General features: G+C 42.7%; 3 protein-coding genes across 10 annotated transcripts in view; 2 read left to right on the forward strand and 1 right to left on the reverse strand.

Annotated features, from left to right (window-relative positions):
* The window catches only part of PMPCB (peptidase, mitochondrial processing subunit beta), a 26,930-nt gene extending 24,922 nt beyond the window's left edge, over positions 1–2,008 (forward strand). For all 5 annotated transcript variants that reach the window (XM_080391971.1, XM_080391972.1, XM_080391975.1 and 2 more), the window contains 4 exons: positions 1,120–1,205; positions 1,281–1,369; positions 1,559–1,634; positions 1,724–2,008. In XM_080391971.1, the coding sequence (XP_080248097.1) occupies positions 1,120–1,205; positions 1,281–1,369; positions 1,559–1,634; positions 1,724–1,785 (313 nt within the window). In that variant the 3' untranslated portion in view covers positions 1,786–2,008. The remainder of the gene's footprint in view (positions 1–1,119; positions 1,206–1,280; positions 1,370–1,558; positions 1,635–1,723) is intronic.
* Positions 1–21,512, reverse strand: part of DNAJC2 (DnaJ heat shock protein family (Hsp40) member C2) — a gene marked incomplete at its 5' end in the record, with an annotated part of 24,675 nt that extends 3,163 nt beyond the window's left edge. The window contains 17 exons of one of the 4 annotated variants that reach the window (XM_080391940.1): positions 1,960–2,080; positions 2,503–2,657; positions 3,394–3,501; positions 4,437–4,537; positions 6,249–6,433; positions 8,032–8,101; positions 8,188–8,276; positions 8,574–8,723; positions 9,566–9,687; positions 9,789–9,880; positions 11,635–11,700; positions 12,466–12,546; positions 13,748–13,889; positions 16,753–16,851; positions 19,430–19,505; positions 20,134–20,324; positions 20,990–21,512. In XM_080391940.1, the coding sequence (XP_080248066.1) occupies positions 2,006–2,080; positions 2,503–2,657; positions 3,394–3,501; positions 4,437–4,537; positions 6,249–6,433; positions 8,032–8,101; positions 8,188–8,276; positions 8,574–8,723; positions 9,566–9,687; positions 9,789–9,880; positions 11,635–11,700; positions 12,466–12,546; positions 13,748–13,889; positions 16,753–16,851; positions 19,430–19,505; positions 20,134–20,324; positions 20,990–21,512 (2,325 nt within the window). In that variant the 3' untranslated portion in view covers positions 1,960–2,005. Of the gene's footprint in view, positions 1–1,959; positions 2,081–2,502; positions 2,658–3,393; positions 3,502–4,436; positions 4,538–4,977; positions 5,038–6,248; positions 6,434–8,031; positions 8,102–8,187; positions 8,277–8,573; positions 8,724–9,565; positions 9,688–9,788; positions 9,881–11,634; positions 11,701–12,465; positions 12,547–13,747; positions 13,890–16,752; positions 16,852–19,429; positions 19,506–20,133; positions 20,325–20,989 lie in introns of those variants that run through there. The other 3 variants (XM_080391943.1, XM_080391941.1, XM_080391942.1) reach the window with 3 other exon arrangements.
* PSMC2 (proteasome 26S subunit, ATPase 2) overlaps positions 21,511–25,112 on the forward strand; it is an 8,978-nt gene continuing 5,376 nt past the window's right edge. Inside the window, exons 1-3 of the mRNA XM_080391993.1 lie at positions 21,511–21,621; positions 23,688–23,725; positions 24,889–24,970. Of these exons, the coding sequence (XP_080248119.1) occupies positions 21,552–21,621; positions 23,688–23,725; positions 24,889–24,970 (190 nt within the window). The 5' untranslated portion in view covers positions 21,511–21,551. The remainder of the gene's footprint in view (positions 21,622–23,687; positions 23,726–24,888; positions 24,971–25,112) is intronic.

Consider the following 25,112-nt stretch of genomic DNA (forward strand, 5'->3'; position numbering starts at 1 on the left):
AAATCCTAACTGTAGTTAATGTAATAGTGTTCCTTGTACAAGAAAATATACCAGTGATTTTTTTTTTTTTTTAATTGCAAGTGACAGGACTTACAAAACTGTCAAATCTTTTAGAATACTAAGTCATTATACAGTGCCTGTGAACTGCATGTTTGACATCTGAAAGAGTAATGGTCATGAATGAGAATAGTGAATGTGCAATTACCTACAACTACCATTAGTAGTTACCCATTCTGCAGTTGCTATCTCACATGACCTACCAGGTGGTGGTGTTACATAGAGCTCTAGTGAGTACATGGAGAAATGAAGTCATGTAAGGTAGGTGAGCTGTTATGTATAGAATTATGAAACCTAGGATTCTAGATGATGTTAATTAATCCAAGGTTTAAATCTGTAAAGATGTCCATAGGTGCAACTGTAATGCTTCAATTGCAGATGTGATTAGAAACAGGCACATTATTTAAGGGTTCTAATCTGAAGTGGGTGAAGTTGAAACAAAAGCAAAAAGAAAACTTGTAAGTGAGGGGTTTCTTGAATTGCGTAGATCTCATATGCCATTATACTATGAGATCTTTGTAACAACTCATGGAGAAAAATAGCATCGTTTTAGCTGTCAGTTTGCTGCAGCTTAGCATCAGAGAAGATCTGAACCAGAGCAGCAGAAGAAGAATGTGTTAAGATATCTAATGCATCCCTCTGTCCTGGTGGAATGTTCCTTAGGCAGTGCAGTGAATCACCTCACCAAGAGTCAGGAAGCAGTGGATTGCCTTCTAGGCTAATTACCTCTAATTGTTTGGTTCCTACTATCTTAGCAATAACTGTTCTAAAGATAGCATGCATGGACCACACCTGGCTCAAAATAATCAAATGAAATACAGCTCTTTTAAGGGGAAAAACTCGCTCTTGGGTATACTGGTATGCTTCCAAAAAACCCTACTCTTATGCTGCTACTTTGCATCCTATGGCTGGTTTCCTTACCAAACTCCCTTACCAGCTCTGTCTATAGAAAACAAGTGCCTGGTAGGTGTACTAATGTATATGTACCTTTTTATCACAGGCAATCTTGAGTGCTTACAGCTTACCATTACTTAATGCCTTTGGATTTAAATGATTTTTCAGGATAAGACTTTGCACAAGTGTTACAGAAAATGAAGTAGCTCGAGCAAAAAATCTTCTGAAGACAAATATGCTGTTACAACTTGATGGTGAGACTTATGAGAGCTTTTTATTCTTAGTGGAGTTGTACGCTGATAACTGAAGCATATTTTCCCCTATTTTAGGCTCCACACCAATCTGTGAAGACATTGGAAGACAAATGCTGTGTTACAAGCGGCGAATCCCAATTCCAGAACTTGAGGCAAGAATTGAAGTAAGTAGCACTCATGTTACAACTTTTAAATTAGCCCACTGAGAAATTTAATTGCTACAGGAAGTAACAATACAGAAGTTAGACTGTTTCCAACTGTTTTGGTGCCTGTTCTCCTGGATTAGAAAAAATTAGGATCACAAACTCTTTTAGATGAGAGGGGTAACGAAGATGTCTCTTTATTCCTTCTAGGCTATCGATGCCCAGACTATTAGAGAAGTTTGTACAAAGTACATCTGTGATAAGCACCCTGCAATTGCTGGCGTGGGTATGTTGTCCAAGTTTCCCTACCCTCCTGTGACCCCTCCACACAAATCAGTTTAGCATGTGTCATGGCCAACTTTCTTTAACTTCCAGGTCCAATTGAACAACTTCCAGAGTATAACAAAATCTGCAGTGGCATGGTATTAGCTTCGTGAGTAGTGAGTAACAAGAACTTCCAGAGTGTTTGTTTTTAAAGCTCAAACAAACAAGCAAGCCCTACACTCCTGTTTAAAGCTTTTGAGTTGGAGAAAAATACATTTGAGAAGATTAGAACTCAAGAACCAGCCAGGCCCGTGTGTCTGTATAATTAAGGAAGGAATAAAAACACGTACAGTATTTGCATTTTTATTATAAAACAAAGATTGTCATTAAGAGTCATTTCTTGACTTTAGTAGCATTCATCACTTGTTCTTGAGCAGCTTTCTTCGCCTTGACCATTTCAACAAGCTCCTGGACAGTTGGAAAAAAAAAAAAGAAAGAAGATACTTACCTAAATGCAGAACTTCTAGCAATGCTGTAGTTTTGAACACTACATACATTCAGCCTGAAACACTGGCTCTCAACCGTGAGGCATCTAGGCAGTTTAGTATCTTAAACCAATTTCTCTTAGAAACAATAAATTAATGGAAGGTCAATGTTCATCTACTTCCCTTGTATCAGGAACTTCACCTACAAGAGGCTAGGGATAGGACTTCACCATCTGCACGAGCTTGCTGTCAAATGTTAAGACAGATTTCATGAGACAGAATTCCCTTCCCACGCCACCTTGTGTTAGTTTACTTGGTTGTCAGGTGGGGAGAACAACAGTAAAAGCAAAGGATTCTACAAGACCTGGGCTAATCACAATCATAGAAGGAGTTAAGGTACCATACCTTATATCGCTTCATGCAGTCTTTTTTTGACCGGCCTGGAACAGCTGCTGCTATTTTCTCCCATCTCTCAGGAGTATTTACTGGATAAGTCTTCAATGCTTGTTCTAGAAGCTTTTGTTCTTCTGTAGTCCAAGGGGATGAATCTAAGGGTGATCCTGTTTTTAAATGCAAAAGTGACAGTAAGAAAAAAAATATTAATAAAGAATCTATGAGATATGCCTAAGAAAATACTGTGAAATCTACTACAACTGATTTAAAACCCTTGCAGTTTTGTGATACAACTAGTCTGACGTAAGAGCTACCCAGCAGAGGTAAAAAAAAAAAAAGCAACTCTGAAACTGACTGGACAAGTGGCCTATAGGATGTTTAAATAAAGCACAGAGGAGTAAATTAGAAGGTAACATCTTTCACTGTCAGCTGGGTATTAGACTGCCACAGCATTAGGGTAGCAATGCAGCTTTGCCTTTTCTGTTTCAGTAAGGATCACTTGGTAAGGAAGCACAGCCTTCTGCAAGTGTCCGGAAAATTTGATGAGAGGCATTTGGGGATTAACAGGAGACCAAATCTTAGTTGTAGGATGATCCTGTATCTCAAGTGCATACCCTGCTCTTACTTGAAAATATAACACCCTCTGAGGAACAGATGATTTCAGCATCAGACTTAACCTATTACCTCACCAGGAAGCTTTTCAAACTGTTGCTATTTAGTTAACTAGGGCTTTTACTGTGTGTACCAGAAACCCTCAAACCCAGTAACAGGGCCTGGATCACTTCCTTCCTGCATAAATTTGTAAGTTTGTTTGTAAGCATGTCTTAAGTAAGTTCTGGGTTACTTTCTTTTTAAGAGGCAAAGCAGACAACTCTGCAAGAAGGGCTCCCTTTTCACCTTTACCTTCAAATCGTTCTGAGGGAGCAGCACTGTCCATCTGAGGCACCACACCATGTTCTTTTTTAAATTTGTCAAATGCTTTCTTGTTTATATCATCTTTTTGATGAGGGTCTATAAGCAACAGACATTGAATAGAATAATTAAAGCCAGATGTAGTAATAAAAACATTGTGTAGCAGATTATTAGCTTACAATAATCACATAATAAAAACCCCCTAATTCTGACTTCCTTTACCATCATTTTAAAGAGGTTGGTAAATTAAAAAAAAAAATAATCAATCTTTCAGGATCCAGTAAACTTTGTGTCAAGTGTCAGGCTCTCCAACCCCTATCCTCCTTGTATTCCTTAGGTGAATACTTTCTCTGTATAGGTTTAAACCTGAATCTGCAAATTCATTGATATCAAAAGGGATTATTGGGCTGTGGCACCAAACTTACAAATTAGCCAGGGTACAAGCATGGCAGAGGAACAGGAACACTGGGAAAGTCTGAGTCCTCCCTGTCAAGTATGTGGTTTGGAATGGAAAAACTTCTTGGAAACTTTGGGTTTTTTCCTTATTTAGTGGAATGTTTTTATTTCCCCTGAGAACTTATTCCAGGGCTCTCTAGGCTCCATTTACCACAAGCGGAGATGGGCCACATTAATTTAGGTGTCTTTGGTGCTGAATCCCAGCATCTTTTAAGTAGCTGTAGCTTCATCAATTCCATTTATTCTAGATGCCTGCATCTGCAGAGATCCCTCTTGGAGGCCCATTTGTCTCTCGCTCAGTGTAGAGGAGCTTAGGCAATGCACGTGGCCTAGACATCTGTGCATCAAGCTAGATTAAGAGAATTCCCGAGTGTCACTCATGAGTGACTTACACAATAGCCATAAGGCCGAAAATACTGAATAACATAAGTCCTCTAAATCTTCCATCTGGTCTACATACCTTTTGGGGATATATAAAGTATTTTCTCATAATAGCAACACAATGCTGTTCAAAGAAAAATCAAGCTGTACAGAAGCATGCAGACCATCTTATTACAACAATAATGTCATATAGATACCAAGCTTTTGGAGGCTCTTTGCTTTATTGATGACATCTTTTGCTGTTCGTTTTATTCCAGTAGTAGAGTGCAAGTTCATGTAATTGGCAATAACTTCCCACCTACAGCAAGAATAGAAAGGGTAAACCAGCACATAACACAATAGTTTGTTAACACAAGCTATGGTCAAGCTTCTCTACACATTTATATCAACTCCTTAGTAAGTTTAATCATACTTAAATACATATAATGGAAGTTTCCCTTAAGAATTCAGTCAGCTTGGATGAACTTGGCTTCTGCTCCAGAAAAAGGATGGGGTAGAATGTAGGTAAGTGCAAATCTCTAATCCTCAAAACTGCTTGGCTGTTGCTTTCCTGAATTCCCTAAACACCTCTGACATTAAACACTGCAGGCTGCACTGAAAGGGCTGATACGTTGCCAGCCCCATGTCCACTGCCCCCCAGAACACCTAAACGTCAGATAAAGGGGCTTCAACAGGAGAGAGCTGGAACAGCCCTAGCCCCAGAATTATTCCTAGAAAAATGGAAGAGAATATTTGCACCTGATCAGACAGGAGGATCGTATCTAGGCCTGTGTTCTCAGTAAGTACTTGACTGCTGACCTGCAGTGCAGAAACAAATACTGGTATCATCATAACAGAGTATGACAGCTTTTGTTTTTCAAAAGCATCCAGATCTTGCAATGGAGGCTTCAAATCTGTGAATCCTAAGTGGAAGAAGGCATTTACATTCCTGGGAAAGAACAGGATTTAAGGCATGTGCCTATTCTTCATGCTTATTAGGAAACTGATTGCTAGTGCCACTTTCTCTGAATCCCAAGCCTTTCGCTTTTCCCCTGGCTCTCCTCTGAAGAGAACTGGCACACTGAGCCCGTATCAGGATCATTTAGGTTGGAAAAGACCTTTGAGATCAAGTCCAGCCGTTAACCCAGCACTGCCAAGTCCACCACTAAACCATGTCCCTAAGCACTGCATCTACAGCTTTTTAAACTCCTCCAGGGATGGTGATTCCACCATCTCTCTGAGCAGCCTGCTCCAATGCTTCAGCACCCTTTCCATGCAGAAGTTTTTTCTAACATCCAATCTAAACCTCCCCTGGTGCAGCTTGAGACCATTTCCTCTTACCCTGTCGCTTGACGTCTGGTAGAAGAGACCAACTCCCACCTGCCTACAGCCTCCTCCTCTCCAGGCTAAACAGCCCTGGTTCCCTCAGCTGCTCCTCACAAGACTTGTGCTCCAGACCATTCACCAGCTTCGCTGCCCTTCCTTGGACACGCTCCAGCATCTCTGTGCCTGTCTTGTAGTGAGAGGCCCAAAGCTGAACCCCGTGTTCCAGGTGCAGCCTCACCAGTGCCCGGTACAGGGGGGCATCTCTGAAAATTTTCTTCCTTCTGTGTAAAGGAGAAACCAGCCTCACGTTCCCTGTGGAGCTATTGGAAGTAGCTTACACACTTGTATTCCTACCCAGCTGCATCACAGTCACTGCTCCAGTTTTGTTCTCCACTTTAATGACCCGAGCCTGTCCTGTAGTAAGCCCTGTGGAAGCATACACCTCAGCATGATCTCGCTGATGGACTGAGGCCCAGGTTTGGGGGAAAACAAGATACAGGGCCAGAGCTAACTCCAGTGACATGAAGAGCTGGTGTCTAAGGGAAAAGAAACCACAGACTGCTCAACAGTCAGGGAAAAGGAAGAAGTTTAGGGAGTCCTTACACTGACATCATACTTAGGACAGTCTGAAAGTAAGTCGTATTATGCTTGTTATTTAATTAAAAATTGTTAGTAGGGATTTTAACACCAAACCAGAGAAGTACCTGGAGTTAGTCCCTGCTGGGAAGAGGTTCACAGCTTTAATTAACAACTGTAAATCATCTTCTGGCCAATTTTTGCTTCCCCCTCCACCACCAGTAGTTGACTTTTCTGAACTCTTCGTTGCTTGACGCATACGAGCTTCTGCCTCTTCTTTCTCTTGCCTTATCTGTTCATTTATTTCTTCTATCTGAAGGATTGTAAATAAGTATTATTTATTTAAAAATTTTACAGTGACACAGCCCCCTCTCTATGGAATTGCTTTCAGCCTTGAATTTTGTTTAGTTTCTGTTCTGTACGTTACACATAAGGAAATGAAGGTGCTTGTCTGCTCCAGTATTATTTCCCTCCATCCCATGTGCAAATTTGGCCATCCCAGGTTAGAAGATACAGCAGGGATCCATCACAAGTTCCCTAGGAAATTAAATGAACACTCCCAGGATTAAGGTAAAACTTCTGAATTGAGGGTGAACATCCAGGCTAACCCCTGACTTACAGGGACAGATCCACAAAAGTAATAAGAACCTAAAGTGACCAGCGAGGGCAGTTAAACATCCACGTTGAACGCACTTGATTGCCAAATCTTCCAACCTAACTGCTACTTAAGCCTGGTTACACCAGAAATTCTCAATTACTATGGTTGTACTAAGTTAGCATTAACTGTAGCAGCCCAGATTTTAGTTTCTAAGTGCTTACTCAGGGCTAGATGGTTATGTTTAGTTTGTTAGCAAGCAGTTCAGCAGAACTTGTGTTATCCATCACACATCTTTGTGAACTGTAATCACGTCTTGAGACTGTGGTGTGACACATGTTTAACGTGTCTGCTTCTGGGTATACCCAGCCCAGTCTTGGTAATATTAAAAAAGCTATGCACTTGCACCTGTTAGCAGGATGCTCATAACAGGTTTCTGACTGTCTGTCTCATAATAAAATCTCGCTGGCAAAAGGGAAGTTATCTGGTAGAGAATTTTTATTAATGCAAAAGTGGAATAGTTTTAACAGAGACAGAAAGGTGACTGTCCCATGTTCAGAACACGCTCCTGGAGGCTGGGAGATTGGATTCGGTCCCCTGTAGAACAAGAGGGATTTGAGTCTTAGTCTGATGAGTAAACCTGACCCTGGGATGGGGACAGATCATCTTTCCCGCCAGGAAAGAAAGTTCACAGCTGTGAATCCAAAGCAGATGAGAGGAAGTACCTCATCCTTTCTGCACCATGTAGGTTCAGTCTTATTAGTCCAAATAGCTTTTTCCTACTGGCAAATTTAGGCAGATCCTTGCTGAGTTTTGTAAATCTTGATTGCATGTGTCTTGCTTTTCCCATACTTAGGTATCCAACCCACTGGCCCTTCCAGTGCCCACAGCCTGCAGCACTTAAGCCCTTTTGTGGATCCAGCCCCAGATCACAAACACCAGACTAGGATTTTTCTTGTGTAACAGAATAGGTTAAGACTGCCCTCCTTCCCCTCTAGGTAACTGCTACCCATTGTTGGGCAAAATTAAAGTCCTCTACTATTTCTGTATACGTCACAAATGGTAGGCTTTGTGTCCTTTACTAATTAAAAATGCTTATTTTTTTTTCTCAGCTGGCCCTGGTTATTTCATCAGCCGTAAACTGCACTATGTAAAATGGAGCAGAGATCAAGTCTGCCTGGGGAATCTGAAATTCAGGTCTTTGTGTTCAATGGGCAGGATTCCACAGCAGCTCTAAGTAAGAAGCATCTTACTTTCACGTAGATTTCACAAATCAAATTACTTTGTTACTTTGATTTGACACTCAGCATAATTACCTGTTTTACTACAGCCGCCTTTCCTCCTTCCCTTGTTGTGGATGTAAGTGCTTCATTCAAGCATTGCAGACTAAAAATAAATTATTAAGTTACAACAGATAGCTAGTAGAAAGATGGGTATCAAAACGAGCAGAAATCAGCAGAAGGAAGACTTACCTTGTTAGCTCAAGACGATCACAAAGCTTTTCCACCTCCTCCATCATTTTTACACAATCTGCCTCATTATCAGAAAAGTAATTCCAGTTCTGGAAGCAGAAATACATGTTCTACAAAGTTCTTGAACTTTATTGTCCTGTTCCTTCAGACAAAGGCTTAACACACAGCATTCTTCAGCCACTGCTGTGGTTTGGACCCATTTGGTCAGCTTTACTCATAACTCAAAACTGTAGAGAAGTGTTTTAGTATTTTGCTCTTTAATAAACCCACTTTCCGTACCCACCTCCAGCCGTACAAACAAGCAAGCATGTGAAAGGGTCTGATCTAAGCAAATAGAGTAATTTCACTGATGTAACCTGTATTTCACTATAATAATATTTAAATACCTTGCATGTCGTTCTCAGTTTTTGCCTTTCCTTCTTGATTGCTTTTTTCTGTATCTCTTTTTCCTTTTTTGCTACTAATGCTTGTTGCCTAACTTCTTCTTCCTCCTTTTCTTTTGCTAACCGTGCTGCTTCTAATTCTGCTTGTCTTTGCTGCAATCAAAAGGGAAAAAAAACACCAAAAAACCCTTGAAGTCACACTGTTATTGGGAAATTCAATATTAAAATGTGCTGTTTCTGCTTCTAGGGCTTTTTTTTTGCTTGGTTTGTGTTATTTTTTTTAAATACATCAATACTTTAATGATTGGTTTTCCAAGAATTTTGAGGGAGGTGATCAAACATGTACCAGTTGACACTAATTGACATACTCACTGTGAGGACTCCTAGTTGATAAATCTTGATTTCCTTTACAATGAAGACTTAAAACTGTACGAAATTTCTTATGCCTGCCCCAAGAGTATAAGCTTGGAAGAATGCTCTGCATCATTATTAGCATACTATCTTGCAGTGCTCCAGTATTGTCTTTTAAGTCACTTTTTAGCACCTTGCAGTTCCCTTTCATTCCTGGTGCTGTTTTCAGAGCCATCTTTTCCAAACTGTTAATATTAATCAAATATGTTATGTCACCTTAAAGTATTTCATACCAATTAACCTTTCACAGACCATACACACAAGGCAAGCAGCTGTATCCATTTTATGAAAAAGGAAAGTAGGCCACAGAACTTAATGACTGCCTCGAAACCAGAGGCAGCGTATGCAACAGCTGAACTCAATGTTAGAAGGATTTTTTGTTTCAGAGCTGTGCATCTTGTTTTCATCTCACTCTCAAAAGGCTGTCACTCTTGCACTGCCTGTTGTACAGGGATCAAAGACAACACATCTATAAACCCCAATATAATTCTAACAGTAGCTTTCTGACACATGTAGAAGCTGAAGCAGTGGATCAGGTGTGAATGAACCAGGGGGTTTCAACCCAAATAAAGTAGTTAACTTACTTTTTCTTTTGCCTCCTGCTCTTTTCGTTTTGCTTCTACCTTTGCTTTCTTCTCTGCTTCTTTCTTTGCCTTTTCTTCCTCCTTAAATTTCTTTATCCTGGGATCACAGCTGTACGCATTGTCTGGCAGAAGAAAGGATGCATCATGTACAAAAGAAAACCAGGAGATTTCCACTGTTAATTGGTAAATACCTCTTAAAAACACCAGCAATTTTTATGCTCACCAACAAGTGTCCTAATTCTGTTCATTTCTTCTTTTTTTCTCAAGGCTCTGGCAGCTCTGTTCTGCTTTTCAATCCACCTCCTTTCATCTCGACTAAAAAAGGGAAAGCATAGTTCAGTGCGAATACCCTACAGTGTCACTCTGTTAGAAATTCATCAACAAACTTTTTAAAAAAAAAAAAGTTTCCCCACACAGATGCTCTTCTCTGAATACTTCAAAAACAGACTTCAAAAAATGAAGTTCCAGGCCCCAAGCTCATGTAAAAAATGCTAGGTGTTTACACAACTACATAAACCTGACACAACAAGCTGCTTATCTCTCATTGCAGGGAATGAGATCATGGACTTTATTTCCAAAACGCAATCTACTTGTTGACCTAACATTAAACCCAAGCAAAACAACTGAAATGCTGGTATACAGTTTAATTAAAGAGCAGCAATATAATCAATGCCCATTATCTCAATTTTACAGATTACAGGTCACGTCAAGTAAACCATCTGCACAGAAAAAACACTTTCTATGAAGTACTGTGACAGTCTGGTAAAATCATGTTGGGTTCACTCCCGTAAAATACAGCTCAGGGTTAAACTGATTACAAATTGGCTGACTAAATAATCTGGAAGTATTTGTCAGTGCTGTCAAAGAGGCGGATTTTTAGTGGGGGTCTGTATCCTCACCCACACAACCAAATACATGACAATATACCTCAGAACAAAGGGCAGTCCCCATAACACAGTAAGGAGACTGCTAGAGTAGGTTGAAGGTTTAAGACAAGAGCAACATCACCTTTGGCAAGAAGGGATAACAAGAATCACAACCATCTGAACAGAAGATGAAACATATTTCTCTCTCAAGTAGAGCATACTATGTACCATTCGTCTAAACATTTCTTTAAAAAGGAACCAATGACAGGAATAAGCATTAAAAAAAATAGCTATGCAAATAATTCAAGGGCCATCCAATGAAAAGCCTAGAGATTAATCTGTACAATTTATAAAAAAATACAAGTGATATGGAACTGATTGCAGTGCCTTCACAGAATCTTCACAGGAGAGAACGCTGGGTCCAGAGAGGCTCAAAAAATTTAATAGCAGGAAAAGGCGTAAGAGAAAAGGAACGAATGCCTAGCTACAGCCTGAATATGGCAGTTTGTAGCCACAAAGCAAAGTAACTACTGAATCTAACTACAAAACTGATTTCTATTCAGACTTGGAATAAGAGGTTAATACAATGCGTTATGTTTATACAAGGCCAACTAAACAAAAGGTTGCATCCTGTGAAATATGTGTTAGACTAAATGATTTAGTGCTCCATCTTGAACATTCTGTGTTTATAACTGTAGGAAGGATAAAAACAGTATGTATTTTCCAATGGCAACATGGTCCGAGTTACTCAACTATCACTACATCAATAAATACACGATTTTTATTAACAGCAAGCCATCAGAACTAATCTTTATAAATTCTAGGAAGTATCACTTGTGCAGTTTAATAAAGAATCAGAGGGAGAAATACCTGCTTACTTATCTGCTCTGTTCTGGCTCCAGGTTCAGCCTGTGTTTGGGACTTGCTGGAACTGCAAGTCTGGACTTAAATGAACACACATTTCAAAGCACCTCAGAAATGCCTCTGTGATGCAAGCCAGAACTACTTCAACTACACAAATAAGACAAGAGAAGCCCACAGGCAGTCCAGGTCAAGTCCACGACTGACTACTAAGCCGGGAGCGTGGAATTCAGTCTTAGTTTGGCTACCTTTCTTCATGTGACTTACAGTCTAATAGAAAGTTGGAAAATCTTGCTATATCAATCTCCCAGTCCCCTGTCAAATTTCTTTTTACTTACATACCATTCTGCTTTTTCTTTTTCCTCTTCATCTAAATAAGAAAACTCTCTCCAGGAATCAAAATTATACCTAAATTAAATAAATAAAAAAGAAAAAAAAAGTGTGAATAAAAAACCCCAAACAGCAAGAGAATTACAAATGATCTATCTTTTCTACTGTTAGGTTTTTGTAGGCAATTATACTGGTATTTACAATTTATAATACATAATTTACAATTTTACTGTACCTATAATAATTCCAGTCTGTTAGGTCAAAACATAAGACGCTATTGAAAGTAATGATTTACATCTCTCTGTACTGTAGGACAGAATACGTTTTAGGATGGGATCAGTCTCACCAACTCTAAATGCCTACAGTGCAGCTGTCTAAGCTCCCGTTATAGGCACTGGAGATACAGTGCAGCCTGTAGAGTCCAGAGAGAAATTAATGTGATCTTTATATAAGGGTAAGTCAAGCCATAACCTACTGACTTTATTGAACTAGACAGACTTCACTTAACTAAGGGAGCTTAAATATCTAGTAGACACCCACTAAAATCACAAGTTAGGCGAGATGAACCGCGCTTCTAGTCTGTGGGTCAACTTGGTTCACAGCCACTGTGGTCAGGAACTGCCAGAAGCTCCCACTGTAACTGAGTTTATGATGCAGAGGTGTTAGCTAGGAGAAAGCCAGCTCAGCTTTATGGAAGGCACCAGACAGCTGTGGGGTAATTTCATGACATTACTAGGTCAGAACAGACCACAGCCAAAAAGCTACATACAAAACAGTCTGCAGGTCCTTTATAGTGCACGGCTTGAATACGGTGACTAGAAACTGAGGTATCAGCTAACTTACCAAAACGAATAGAATGCATCTACCTCTTCAAACGAGGAGTTCACGTCCCCAAGTTTAGGAACATTTTTCTTATTTGACCACCTGAAAATAAATGGATATATTCAAGAAGTTATATATATAATCTTAGTTCATAACATGGTATGTGTTAAGTACAGATTCAAAATACCAAATTAGAGGGCACCCCCCCCACCCCCCCCAAGACAGGGGCATCAGCAAAGAGAACAGGAGAGTTCCTTCTGAACATCCTCCTCCAGACTGCCTTTTTTGAGGAGCTCCCCCAGAAAAACAAACTCCTCTTGCCCCAGCTCGGTGTGCCTACAAGGAGATCTGACGGAGCACAAACTGTCTTTGTAGGTATTCAATTCTCCACGCACATTTTCCCGGTAGAGAAGTTTACAGAAAGTGGACAAAAGGTGCTCTGTGAATAACTCGGCTCTGTGGCAGGCTACAGGAAGTTTCCCACACATTCTAATGCAGTATGAGGAAATCAAGCATGCTCTGCCTCCATCCTGTTTTTTTCCCCTACAAAGAGTGAAATCTTCCATAGGCATTTGTTATTTCATGACATAGCATCCATTTCCAAACAGAGAAAGGAACCTATCTGACAACCACAGATCCAGGTCTGAATCTCTGGAATATTTGATAAAATATTCAATGGACCTACTTTAAATAACAGATTGTTCAGAATGTGTTGTAAAGTGCCTCGCACAATAAAACACCTCTTCTCATACAGGTAAAAAGGTGAAATAGACTTCTATTGTGACAGCCTTAATACAAAGTTAATTGGCAAGCATGAATCAAATGCAGAAAAAGTCACACACCTTAAGAGAGAACCACCAAATACTGATAGTTACATTTATCTTCTCTTTTAACCAGCTAAATTGTGAACATAACTATTGTCTTCTGTTAATGTCTCACCCTCATAAGAAAACCATAAAAAAAGGAATTTTTAGTCAGTAGCATACACACACTTGGTATAGTGAATAATTTTAAGATGAAACAACGTGTTGTACAAAAAGGACAGTAAGTAATATGGAACTGAGAACAGACTTTTTTTTTTTTTTTAACCTCATGGGTCAAACTCTATGCGACCAGTGTGACAGTTCAGATTATTTTAAAATGAAATCATAGAGAATGCACTATTTTATTTGTATTATATTTCTAGCAAATCAACGCATCTCCCAGCATCCCTTGAAACCACACCTGTTTACAAAGACAATGCCAGAAGAATTTGCAAATGCTGATCCTCCAGCAACAGCAGAGACAGTCTGACGTAGCTTACCTGGCATTTCTTTCAAAAACTGGGGAAAAAACTTCAAAGAAGTTTTCCTTTGCTTCACTTTTGGAAGGTACGGAGTTATCAAAAGTAGGATCTATGCTGTTGAATGCTCGCCGTTTCACGGGATCAGACAGTATTTCATAAGCTGAAAAAAAGTTACCAGAAATACAATATGAGACTGAAGAGTCTTCCCCACATGTTGGGAATGTTTCAAAAAAGGTTCTAACTGATTCAAAAGATGCTTTCAGATCTGCATTTGACCTATCATTCTGTACAGCTTGATACTTCATTATTTTGATGACACCAAATAGCACTGCTTTCAATTTCTGTTAGACTAAGTAGGAGGAAAAATTTTTATGAATATCCTCCTGGTTTTGGCTGGGATAGAGTTAACTTTCTTTCTCAGTATCCAGTGCAGGGCTGTGTTTTGGATGTGGTGTGAAAACAATGTTGATAACACAGGGATGTTTTTAGTTGTTGCTGGGTAATTATTATATTAAGTCAAGGACTTTTCAGTTTCTCAGGCCCTGCCAGCGAGAAGGCTGGAGGGGCACAAGAAATTGGGAGGGGACACAGGCAGGACAGCTGACCCAAACTAGTCAAAGGGATATTTGTCATGCTCAGTATATAAACTGGGGGTGGGCAGCATGTGTGTGTGTTGGCCGGGCCCTGGGAGTCACTGCTCAGGGTCTGGCTGGGCGTCAGTCAGCAGGTGGTGAGCAGCTGTATTGGGCATCACTTAGGTTTTCTGCCCCTCCCTTTGGATTTTATTCCTCTTTCCTTCCCTCTCCTTTTCATTATTATCATCATCATAAATTTTATTTTATTTCAATTATTAAATTGTTCTTATCTCAACCCTCAAGTTCTACCTTTTTTCCCCACAATTCTCCTTCCCATCCCACCGCGGGTCTGTGGGGACTGAGTGAGTGGCTGCACGGTACTTAGCTGCCGACTGGGGTTAAACCACGACAATGAAAAATAACACATTTAATTATGAAGATGTAATAAACTATAATATATTGAAAGTAATATTAAAGCAGTAAATTTGGTTCAGGCACTGGGAGTTTGGGCATGACATCTCCAGGCTTCTATCCTACACCAGATCCTTGCAGACAGATTACGTAATGGTCTGCTAAGAGAGGCACAGAGTGGAAGCAGTCCCCAAGTTAATACCATGTCAGAATTGGCAAAAACAGGAGCCATTCATTAGAATTTTTGCAGCTCACAGTGAAATTGTACTGAGACTTAGAAAGAGTATAAAGTACCACAAAGGTACTAGCCAAAACACGCATGCGCTCTCAGTTTCCCTGTTCTTGCAGTTGGGGAGCATCACATTACTGAATCTTATATCCTGGAAATCACACACACTGTAGCTTCAGCAAACTCTTCTTTTTTCTCAAGGAAGTGTAGAACAAGGCTGTTAGTTCTACAATGCCCACTATTTTTCAGTAAGAGTGGAAAGTCAAAGCAACTTTGCATTGTGATCATTCATGGGCTTCTCTGACTGCACCCAGGGACAGAGGACACTGACCCTGAAGGTCAGATCTAGAAGGTGATAAGCTGGAGGAGACCTTGGTGCTCTGTGGTTCTGCAAGTCTATCTCACTGCACATGTTAATGGAGAGAGGAAGGAAGCTGCTGCCTGCCAGTCTTCCCTTCCCCTCGGCCAATACTCTTAACGACCCCTGTTCTCCCCTACACTGCAAGCTAGGAGCTTCAATAACCCTCACACCGGTTTCCTGATGCAAGAAATTCTGTGCACATCTGTTGGTTCCTCTTCCACTTCAGAGAGGTCATGTCCATACAGATCCCCAGTTCTACTCCCAGATACTCGATTCCCCTGGCACTGTATCTCCCACTCGTTCCTTTGTCAGACCCAGCTCTGAATCCCACCTACCTACTCCTGCCTTTGGCAGTTTCTTGTCTCTGTTCCGTTACCACTTGCTCCTACTCCGGCTCCCCCTTCCCTACTACTGCATTTCCTTCCTGCAAGGTGCAGCCTGGAAGCATTACTCCTCTTCACTGCCTTTGAGTGCCTCCTCAAAGAAAGCCACTTTGTGCTTTCTTTCCTGTTTATCCTTAAGCAGTTAAGCAGAAACATATTTGGCTCCTTGAATGTAGAACAAAGAGCATATTCCTGAATTCAGCTGCAGGTTATTCTTATCATAAATACCTGCCAGTTTCTGGCAGGATGGTAACTATGGAAAAAAAAAATTCCTTTGGCAACTTTTTTCCTTTTGACAACTCTAAAGAAGGCTGAAAACATCATCAGCTCATCTAACATGTCAACTTCTAACATTTTAACTAGTATTGTAAGAAGACACTCAGAAGAAGAAATTTTAGAACACAAGAACACACAAATTCAGAGGTTTCCTCCTGCCTCAACCTTACTGAGTCAAAAAAAATAATTTAAGTAAACCAAAAAAGCCAAAGTCAAAGCATTTCTAGAGATGTAAATCATACACCTAGAACACTCCCTATGGTTTTGGAATTGGCCAGCAGCGGTGTTCTACTTCACTACAGGCAAGAAGGGAAATATTATTCAATTGAGTTCACTCTGTCATCTGTGGGCAAAAAAGAGCGACTGAAGAAACTGATACCCTACATCAAATCAACAGATGCTCTGCTGGCAGAATAAGTGCATTAGAATTCAGATCTTCCAATCGCTGTTCATCTCTTAGAGGAACTACTTTATAGCACACCAGTTTATCTCGGGTATATGGCTACCTCTAGTGGTTCAGCTTTGCATGCATTGCTCTAAGTGTTTGTGTTTTGTCTCCAAGTGGCATGGCAGACCACCATCTATCAGCTGCATCTCCATGCTGCTTCTACTCAGAGGAAAGTTACATCAATGTGATTTCTATTAATTGAGGCATTGAAATGGAAAAAGAACTTCTCTGGCTTTTTAGTAATTGATAATTCTTTAAAAGGCTAATAAAGTGCTGCAAATACATTCTCAATCTACTTGATAATCTGAAATGTATCTAACAAAAGAAATCAGTTGCTTACCTTTAGTTATGCATGTAAAATAATCATTATCACCTTCTCCAATCTGTTCCCCTGCAGCTTTTCGCTTGTCTGGATGATGTTTCAAAACCATGGATTTATCTAGCAAATAGATGCATCACATTTAGAAACACTTCACCATCAACAGTTTAAAAAAACATCAGGAAGAAAACAGATAGGATTTAATGAATTTTCTTTGATTTCATAGAACCATTTAGATTGGAAAAGACCTTTAAGATCATTAAGTCCAACCACCACCCCAGCACCGCCAAGTCACCACTAGACCATGTCCCTAAGCACCATAGCCACGGGTTTTTTTGAACACGTCCAGGGATGGTGATTCCACCACCTCCCTGGGCAGCCTGTTCCAATACTTCACCACCCTTTCAGGGAAGAAATGTTTCCTAACATCCAATCTAAATCTCTCCTGGTGCAGATTGAGGCCACTTCCTCTTGTCCTGTCACTTGTTATCTGGGAGAAGAGACCGACCCCCACCTGTCAGGGAGCTGCAGAGAGCAGTAAGGCCCCCCCTGAGCCTCCTCCTCTCCAGGCTGAACAGCCCCAGGTCCCCCAGCTGCTCCTCACCAGACTTGTGCCCCAGACCCTTCACCAGCTGCGTTGCCCCTCTCTGGACACGCTCCAGCCCCTCAACGTCCCTCCTGAAGTGAGGGGCCCAAAGCTGAACCCCGTGTCCGAGGTGCGGCCTCACCAGTGCCCAGTGCAGGGGGACGGTCACTGCCCTGGTCCTGCTGGCCACACTGTTTTGGATACGAGCCAGGATGCTGCTGGCCTTAGCCGCCTGGGCACCAACACTCCTACAACTTAACACTATTGTCAGAATTAAAATTATCTCATCTTTGCTGGAACATAAAATAACCACAACTCAGAAACTCTATTCCACCTTCATCAGCTGAAGTAGTACTGATTCTCTGGGACTTATTCTAACATTATGCATAGCAAAGTGCTTCAGTAACTGTAAGCATAGTTAGCTTCAAAAAGTATAATGCAGTTTCAGGACCTTAATTGTGCAAGATTTTACAATTCCCTGTGCAATCATACTGGAAAAATTAAGAAAAATAATTAACGTCATTTGAGCTATTGTTTCTAATGAAAAGCAAAGTAGTTCAGATCAAATAAAAATTGTATTCTATGCCTTGTCAAGTTCTGAACACAACCTGAGAAGAAATTTAGCAAGGAACCTACAGCCATGAGCTTGTGAAGACTGCTGTACTTACCTGTGGATAACATCAAGCACACACACAAGGGTTTGTGGTCAAGTTCTCTCTACTTAGGCCATAAATGCAAAGATAGAACTAGCACATACAGAGCATCTACTAAAGTTGCTACCAGGTTGTCTTGGTATTTAAACAGCAAAACCCGATTTTAAACTGACTTCTTTGCCAAAAAGCCTAGCCATCTTGTCATACAATATAAAACGTACCTTCTTGGCTTGCTATAAATACCAGAAAGATGACATCACGCAAATAGTTGTGGCAACCTGCCTTTTGAGAAACAAATCAGAACCCTTCTTAAGAAAGCACAGTATATACTGGTGAGAAAGACTCACATCTCTATACCACCATGTAACAATTGAATGCTGTTGGGATCCTAAAAAGAGACATACCCTTGTTCTTGCTCAACAAGATTAGTGAGACTACTACTCATCATCAGCATAGGTGCTACTCTATGCTGTGTGAGCATACGCTCCACAGTGGTGCTGCTAAGCAACACATACCTGAGGCAATGATTTCCTGAGCAAGCTCATAATTTGGTAATTTCCACCTATTTTCATTTGGGAGTATCAGTGCGTTCACTGGGGACAGTGATTCTGCTCACACCAGTACAGTTATACAGGCAATCCTTTGCAAAATCAACTCACAAAACCCTCAGCTTATTTCATAAAGGCTATTGAACAATCTTCAGAGTACTTTAAAATCTTCCTCCACTAAATACTTGCATTCTTCTGGCAAAGGCAACTCTGGGTCACAGTGCTTTCTAGAAAAATAAGTTCCAAAGCCCAACATGTTGTTCCTTCACACGCAAGTACCACAGAATAGCCCCAATCACCTGCAGCCGTTCTGAATCACGTCATGGTTAAGACACAGGCCCATGATATCACTAAGCAGCACACCAGCACTTCCAAGTTCTATCATTTACTTACCCAAAGTGTCAAGGAAACAACCTCACAAGACTACGTGTTTAACAGCTTGGTAACACCCCAGAGATCCAGCCACAGGAACTCCACATTTTTCATGTGGTGAAATGAACAAGAGCAGCAAAACTAAGCTTCTCAGTAGCCCAAGTAACTTTTAGTTACTTGAGTACCCTGAAAATCAAGAGCTACTGCTCCATTCCCATGCAACACTTGATCTAATCAGTACGATAACAGCAGCACAGAAATGTACAGTTATAGTCTCAAGACTACTGACAAAACACACAGGCAAGAAAGACGTGAGCTCAGCGAGATTTTTCAACTCCCTAGATTTAGGCCTGAGGATTTCAGAGCTGTGATGTGAATTTAGAAGGCTGGTAAGCAACACAAATCAAAGACCAGACATTTTTAGACCTGTGAAACAGTAAAAAGCTTGTCCATGACATGTATATATTTTCACGCGGAAAACAGTTGTGTACATCTGGGGGAAAAAAAAAGAAGTATGCTTATGAAAGAAAGGTACTTACGAGCTGCTTTGATTTGTTTTTGAGTAGCCCTGTATCGTATATTTCCTAGCCCGAGGACTGCGTAATGGTCTTGATTCTGAGGAAGGAAAAAACCACCCCAATAAACACTGATAAATATGACCTAAAAAGCCACAACACGTGCAGGAAACCAGTTCTCCTCCCCATCTTTTAAAAGCAAGAGGCAGAATTCTTCCTTCTCCATAAATATTAGGAAAAGGTTACAGGAACAATTGTCGTAAATGCCATAATTATTGAATAACCAAATATCAATGAATTAAGCCACTCTTACAGGAACTGAAGTAGCTTAATCTAAATTGGATTAAAGCACTGAATTCTAGAGCGTTCAATTATTGGAAAACTGATTTGCTCTCTTTTAGTATTAAAGAGTGCTAACATAACTCCAGAATAAGGGAGGTAGTACCAGGGAGAAGAGACGCGTTTACAGCTTACAAGCAGTAAAATGAAAAGCAACAATTCAAGACTAAGAGCTTATCCCAATGTATATGTGAGTTTGCCCTCATCAACCGATTATGCGTAGAAAACAGAAACCCAACTATAATGTTAAGGGACACAAACCAGTTCAGATGGGGGTGGGAGGAGAGGAGGCAGGGGGTCTTTAGCAGCTGGGAATGGCAGGTAACTTTGACGGGCGATTTCCAGCAAAAAAAAAAAATAATTAGTGCAAGCCTGTATCAACTCAATACCTTCCAGTCCTTTGGATCAAGGGTTTTTAGCATAGGAAATTCTTCAAGTTGTAATTCTTCATCCCCTGATTCTTCAGAAAGTTCCTTCTCATCTTCCAGCTCCTGGAAAGAGGCAGAAACATTTACGTTTCTCCTCTTAATAAATGCTTCAAACCATCTTCCCACAGGTTCCACTTGACAGAGTACTGACGCTATAAGCAAAAACATAAAAGCAACTTCACCTTCTGCGGTTTTGGTTTTTGTTTCTTAAATTAAACCCCATCAAAAGCCCAGAGAAGCCCCGCATCACTCAAGGCTGCAGCCTGCCGAGCCTTCCAGCTCGCCCTAAAGACACCTTTAAAGTGCTGCTTTAAAGGCTGCAAGAAGCGGAACAGGCGCCTGTCGGGCGGTAGCTCCCAAGCTCCGCCGTGCTCTCCAGTCCGGGAAGGCGCTTCCAAGTGCGGGGAACGCACACGCCGAACGCCACCCGACACCCTCCTCGCTGCGGCGGCAGAGGCGGTAACTGCGGCACAAACGCTGGGTGCGGGCCGGTCCCCCCGCCGCCCCTCAGTCCCCCCACCCGCACAGCGGCCGCAAACGAGCGGCGGGGCGGGCGCCACAGGCGGGGGGCGCGGAGTTAACGCACAACGCACGGGAAAGTTCCGCAGCAGCGCAAGGCTGCTCAGCCCCAGCGCCGCAGCGGAGCGGCTACTGCCGCCGCACACGCAGCGGCTGGGAGCGGGGGAAGCCCCGGGCCCGCCGGCGGCTGAGGGCTACCCTGCACCTCCCCGGCCCGGGCCGCCCCCCGCCCCGCCGGCCGTGGCCCCGCACCAGCTGCGGCCGGGCCGCTCCCGCCCCCCGCCCCGGCGGCACCTACCGGCCGACAGCGCCCTGGTGACAGCCGTAACCTGCCCCTCCTGCGCGCCCCGCAGCATGGTGGTGGCGGCGGCCGGCGGCCCGCAGCGAGCCTCGGGCCTGGGCGCCGGGCCCCACTCGCCTCGCCTCGCCGGTTGCCAGGAGCCGGCGCATGCAGGCGCCCGCCGAGCGCTTCCGGGGCGGCGGCGGCGTGCGGCGAGATAAGTGGCCCGGCGGGGCCCGGCCCCCCCGCCGACCCCCTCGCCCCCCCGCCTCCTGCGCGCCGCCTCTCCGCAACGGGGCCGGCATCTGCGGCGAGGCCCAGCCGGGCTCGGCGGCGGCCTGAGCCCGGGGATCGGCGCACACCACGCCGCCGGCGGCTGTGGCGGGCGGAACTCTTTAGCGGCGGCAGCGGTGCCGGGGGGAAGGGAATGCCGGTGCGCGGGGCCCGCGGCGCGCCCGGGCCGGTGCACCCTCCTTTGGTGTCCCCCCGGCGCGGCCCGGCCCGACCCGACCGGAAGCTCCGGCCGTGCTGCGTAACGCATCCGGGGCAGGGCGGGGCAGGGCGGGCCGCTGCCGTCGCGATGCCGGACTACCTGGGCGCCGACCAGAGGAAGACGAAGGAGGAGGAGAAGGAGGATAAGCCCATCCGCGGTGAGAGGCGGCGGGACCGGCCGGGTGCCCTGTGTGCGCGGCGGGGAAACTCCCCGAGCGACGCTTCGGCGGGGCAGCGGGGCGGGGGCGGCGCTGCCCGCGACCATGTTGGTGCCGGGGGCGGCGGGGCTGAGGGAGCGCGGGTGGGGAGGGAAAAAGAGAAAAAAAAAAAAATATTTTAAACCCCCCACATGCGCTACGTGGCGCGGCGGTCGCCGTCCCCTCGGGGCCGCCCCGGCGTGGGGCCCGGCTGGGCTGGCGCTGTGTCTGCGGCCCCAAGGGGCGGTTGAAGGTGACCGTCCGCCTGGGTTTGGAGTTTCTGAGGGAGGAATGGCGGGGCTGGGGGCCGGCGGCCCGTCGGGAGGAGTCGGGGGGGCGGGGGGGTATCACCGGGGGTCCCCAGGTCACAGCCCGGCCTCTCGTCACGGGCCCGGCCTGCTTTCCGTACGGCGAAAGGCCTTGTGCGGCCTGAGCGTCAGCTGAAGGATCGGCCTGATAAAACCGGGTAATTTCTTGTTGTTGGTCGGCAGAGCGCCCAGAGCTGGCTGTCACCCCGCCGGTGGCCCCGTCACCGGCAATGCCATGGAGGCAGGAGAGCACCACGTGGCTGATTTTTCTGGTGGTGAAATTGCCAGTTGCTCCTCATGTTTGAATTTCATTTGCCTTTATGTTTCATGTTAGTAAATATTAAGTAATGCATCTGGAAGCCACGGCGATACTGCATGTAACCAGTGATGGACTTTGAACTGTTGCCACTCAAGAAAGGTTTTTAAACTATAGCAACATAGTGTTCAGTAGATATTAAAAAAAATTAATGGGGTAATACAAAGAATCAGGAAAGAAATAAGGATTGAAAAAAAATCCTCTCAGAATGCTGTGTGATACACACTGCACCCAGATCTTCAATACTGTGTGGCTGGTGCTCCTTTTATCATAAGAAAAGATACAGTTGAATTGGAAAAGAGGGAGAACTGTGGGCCAGGAATGTTTGACGTGAAGGCTATCATTTGGTCAGGAAAAGAGAGAGCTTTTGGGAGAAGGGAGAGGGAATGTAAAAGGTCTGTTAAATGGTAAGCGATATGAAAGTAAATAGAGGGTGACAGTAGTAGAGAGTTACATTTTTCTTAGTTAATGGAGAGAGTTCACTGGAGGAATCCTGCAGCACTCTGTGCAAAAATTTAAGCGATTAACAGCTGACGCTGCTTGTTCTGATGTGGGAATTCTGAGGCTTAAGTACGATTTTTAGATTCCAAGTTTAAGTCAAGTAAAAGGAAGCATAATGCTCATTTAAATGGGGGGATTCCTTCCCATGTGTTCTGCTGCACGTTGCTGAAAGTTTACAGGTATTCAAAAAACTGATGGAAATATTCATGGAAGGAAAATTTTTTAAGGGCTGTTAGTGACCCAGGAGTCCGAGCTCACTATGCGTCTGCCATGTTTGTAGACCTTCCTGTTGGAGAAGGGATACTGGGCCAGACGGTTCGTCTTGTCTAGTACAACTATTCCCATGTTTTTTGTTTTGCAATATTCAAACTCAGCATTGTATTAGTTATTGATTCCAGGCTGCTCTGGTAGCTTGCGGTAGTTTTTTGTTACGGAGACCAGCTTAGATTCGGTTGCTGTTCCCTGCTCTCACTGGGCATTTTGGAAGAGAGACATCACTGGTGGAAAGTGGTGACAGGTTTTCATTGTAGTTTTTTTAAACATTAAGAAACAAAAAGTTAATAAGATGAAGTTTTGATATCTTCAATTCCATCTCTGTACAGTCATAGGTCAGTAAACTACTCTAAGCGAGGCAAAGTTTAAGTAGCTTGCTTGCTGCAGCTCTGTGTGGAACAGTTTTGGACTGAAGAGAGTAGCTGGAGACCCTGTTTTGATTTTCTTGAATGTCTGATACTTTTTTGTTCCACTTTGGTTTAGTGAAAAGTAGAAATTCAAAAGAATCCCTTTAAAATACGTGATTCCATCTTTTAGAAGCGGAATTGATACTGCTGTATCATTTTTTTTTTTAACATTAAGGTTTTGTTATTAAAATTGGAAGCTAAGTCTTTCCTGTCTTGTTTCAGCTCTGGATGAAGGAGATATTGCCTTGCTGAAAACATACGTAAGTAGCATATGTATACAAGGGTGTTAAAGAAAAAAAAGTAAGTCCTCTTAGGAACTGAATGCAGGAGTGGAGGGATGTGTACTCAGTAGTAGTTAGTAGATCTGCTTCTCCTAATGCTTTTCTCTCCTGCCAAAATCTTTTCTCCCTTTCCACCTTCCAACCAGAAAGCCCCATACCCAACCCACAACCCTAAAAATAGTCCATTAGGTCTGTTAGCTTGAAAGTAACAATGGTTTTTTTTTTCTATTTTTGTTTTGTATCTTGTAGCTGATTGTCATAGGGGTCTAACAGCTAGGGCTTTTTCACTAACCAATTTTCTTGCTTTATAACGAACAGTTAACTTCAAGACTCCTTCTCCCATCAGATTTAGTTGCTTTTAGCCGTCATGTTATAATACTGTTAGCAAGGGGTACACAGGCCTTGTGAAAAAGAATAGTCTTGGGGGGTGTTTTCTGCAGACAGTAAGGCTTAAAATGTAAATCTCCATGTCTCTACTAGAAAGTATGGTGGATCTGTGAAAAAACTCTTGAAAAATGAAACTTGCAGCTTAGTGTATGTCTGGATTTGCATATGTTTGCTAGAAGCCTGAATTTTGACACTGAGACTCATTTATGAAGCTTTGAAATATGTCTTGTGCCCACTGCGGCTTCTCTTTTGTTGGCAAGTTGATATGAAGGAGATCTTGTAGAGGAAATGCAGATCCAGATCTGCCTGCATTATGCAGGGGCATCACAAGCAAGAATCCAGCATCTGATTTGCCCCATGGTCTGTCTGTTCTCTTCTGTGGGTGATAGAAGGGTTGGCTAAGGTAGTTACAGCACACCTACACATGATTTTCAGATAATATGTACAGATTTCTGTCTGTATATAATTTTTACTAAGCCTTAGTTTAAAAAAATATGACTGAACCGTGTTAAAAGAAAAAAGGATCCTTGAAGTTTACAAATGTGGAAAATTTCCATTTGCGCAGTTGGCCAATTGTGTGTAGCTGCATTCTCTTTTTGTGAACAGAAACATTGTTACTGAAACTTAATACTGTCTTTTTTGGCTGTAATCAATCGTTGGCTGTTATACCAAGACACATCTTGATGCTCAACAGCTCTTGGTATTTTTTCCTAAACATAAAATAATTTGAAATCTACATGATATTTCTTTTCCAGGGCCAGAGCACATATTCAAGGCAGATCAAGCAAGTAGAAGATGATATTCAACAACTACTTAAGAAAATCAATGAGCTCACTGGTATCTTTCTTTCTTAAGATAACTTTCAATAGAAGAGCTGCCTACACCAAAACAAGTGTTCTAAGAAGCAGATTTTAAACAACTTCTGCATTGCTTTATTATTGTTATTTTTCTCGAAAGAATACGTTTATTTATTTGGTCA

Source organism: Falco punctatus, assembly GCF_963210335.1.
Source record: "Falco punctatus genome assembly, chromosome: 6".
Lineage (NCBI taxonomy): Eukaryota > Metazoa > Chordata > Aves > Falconiformes > Falconidae > Falco > Falco punctatus.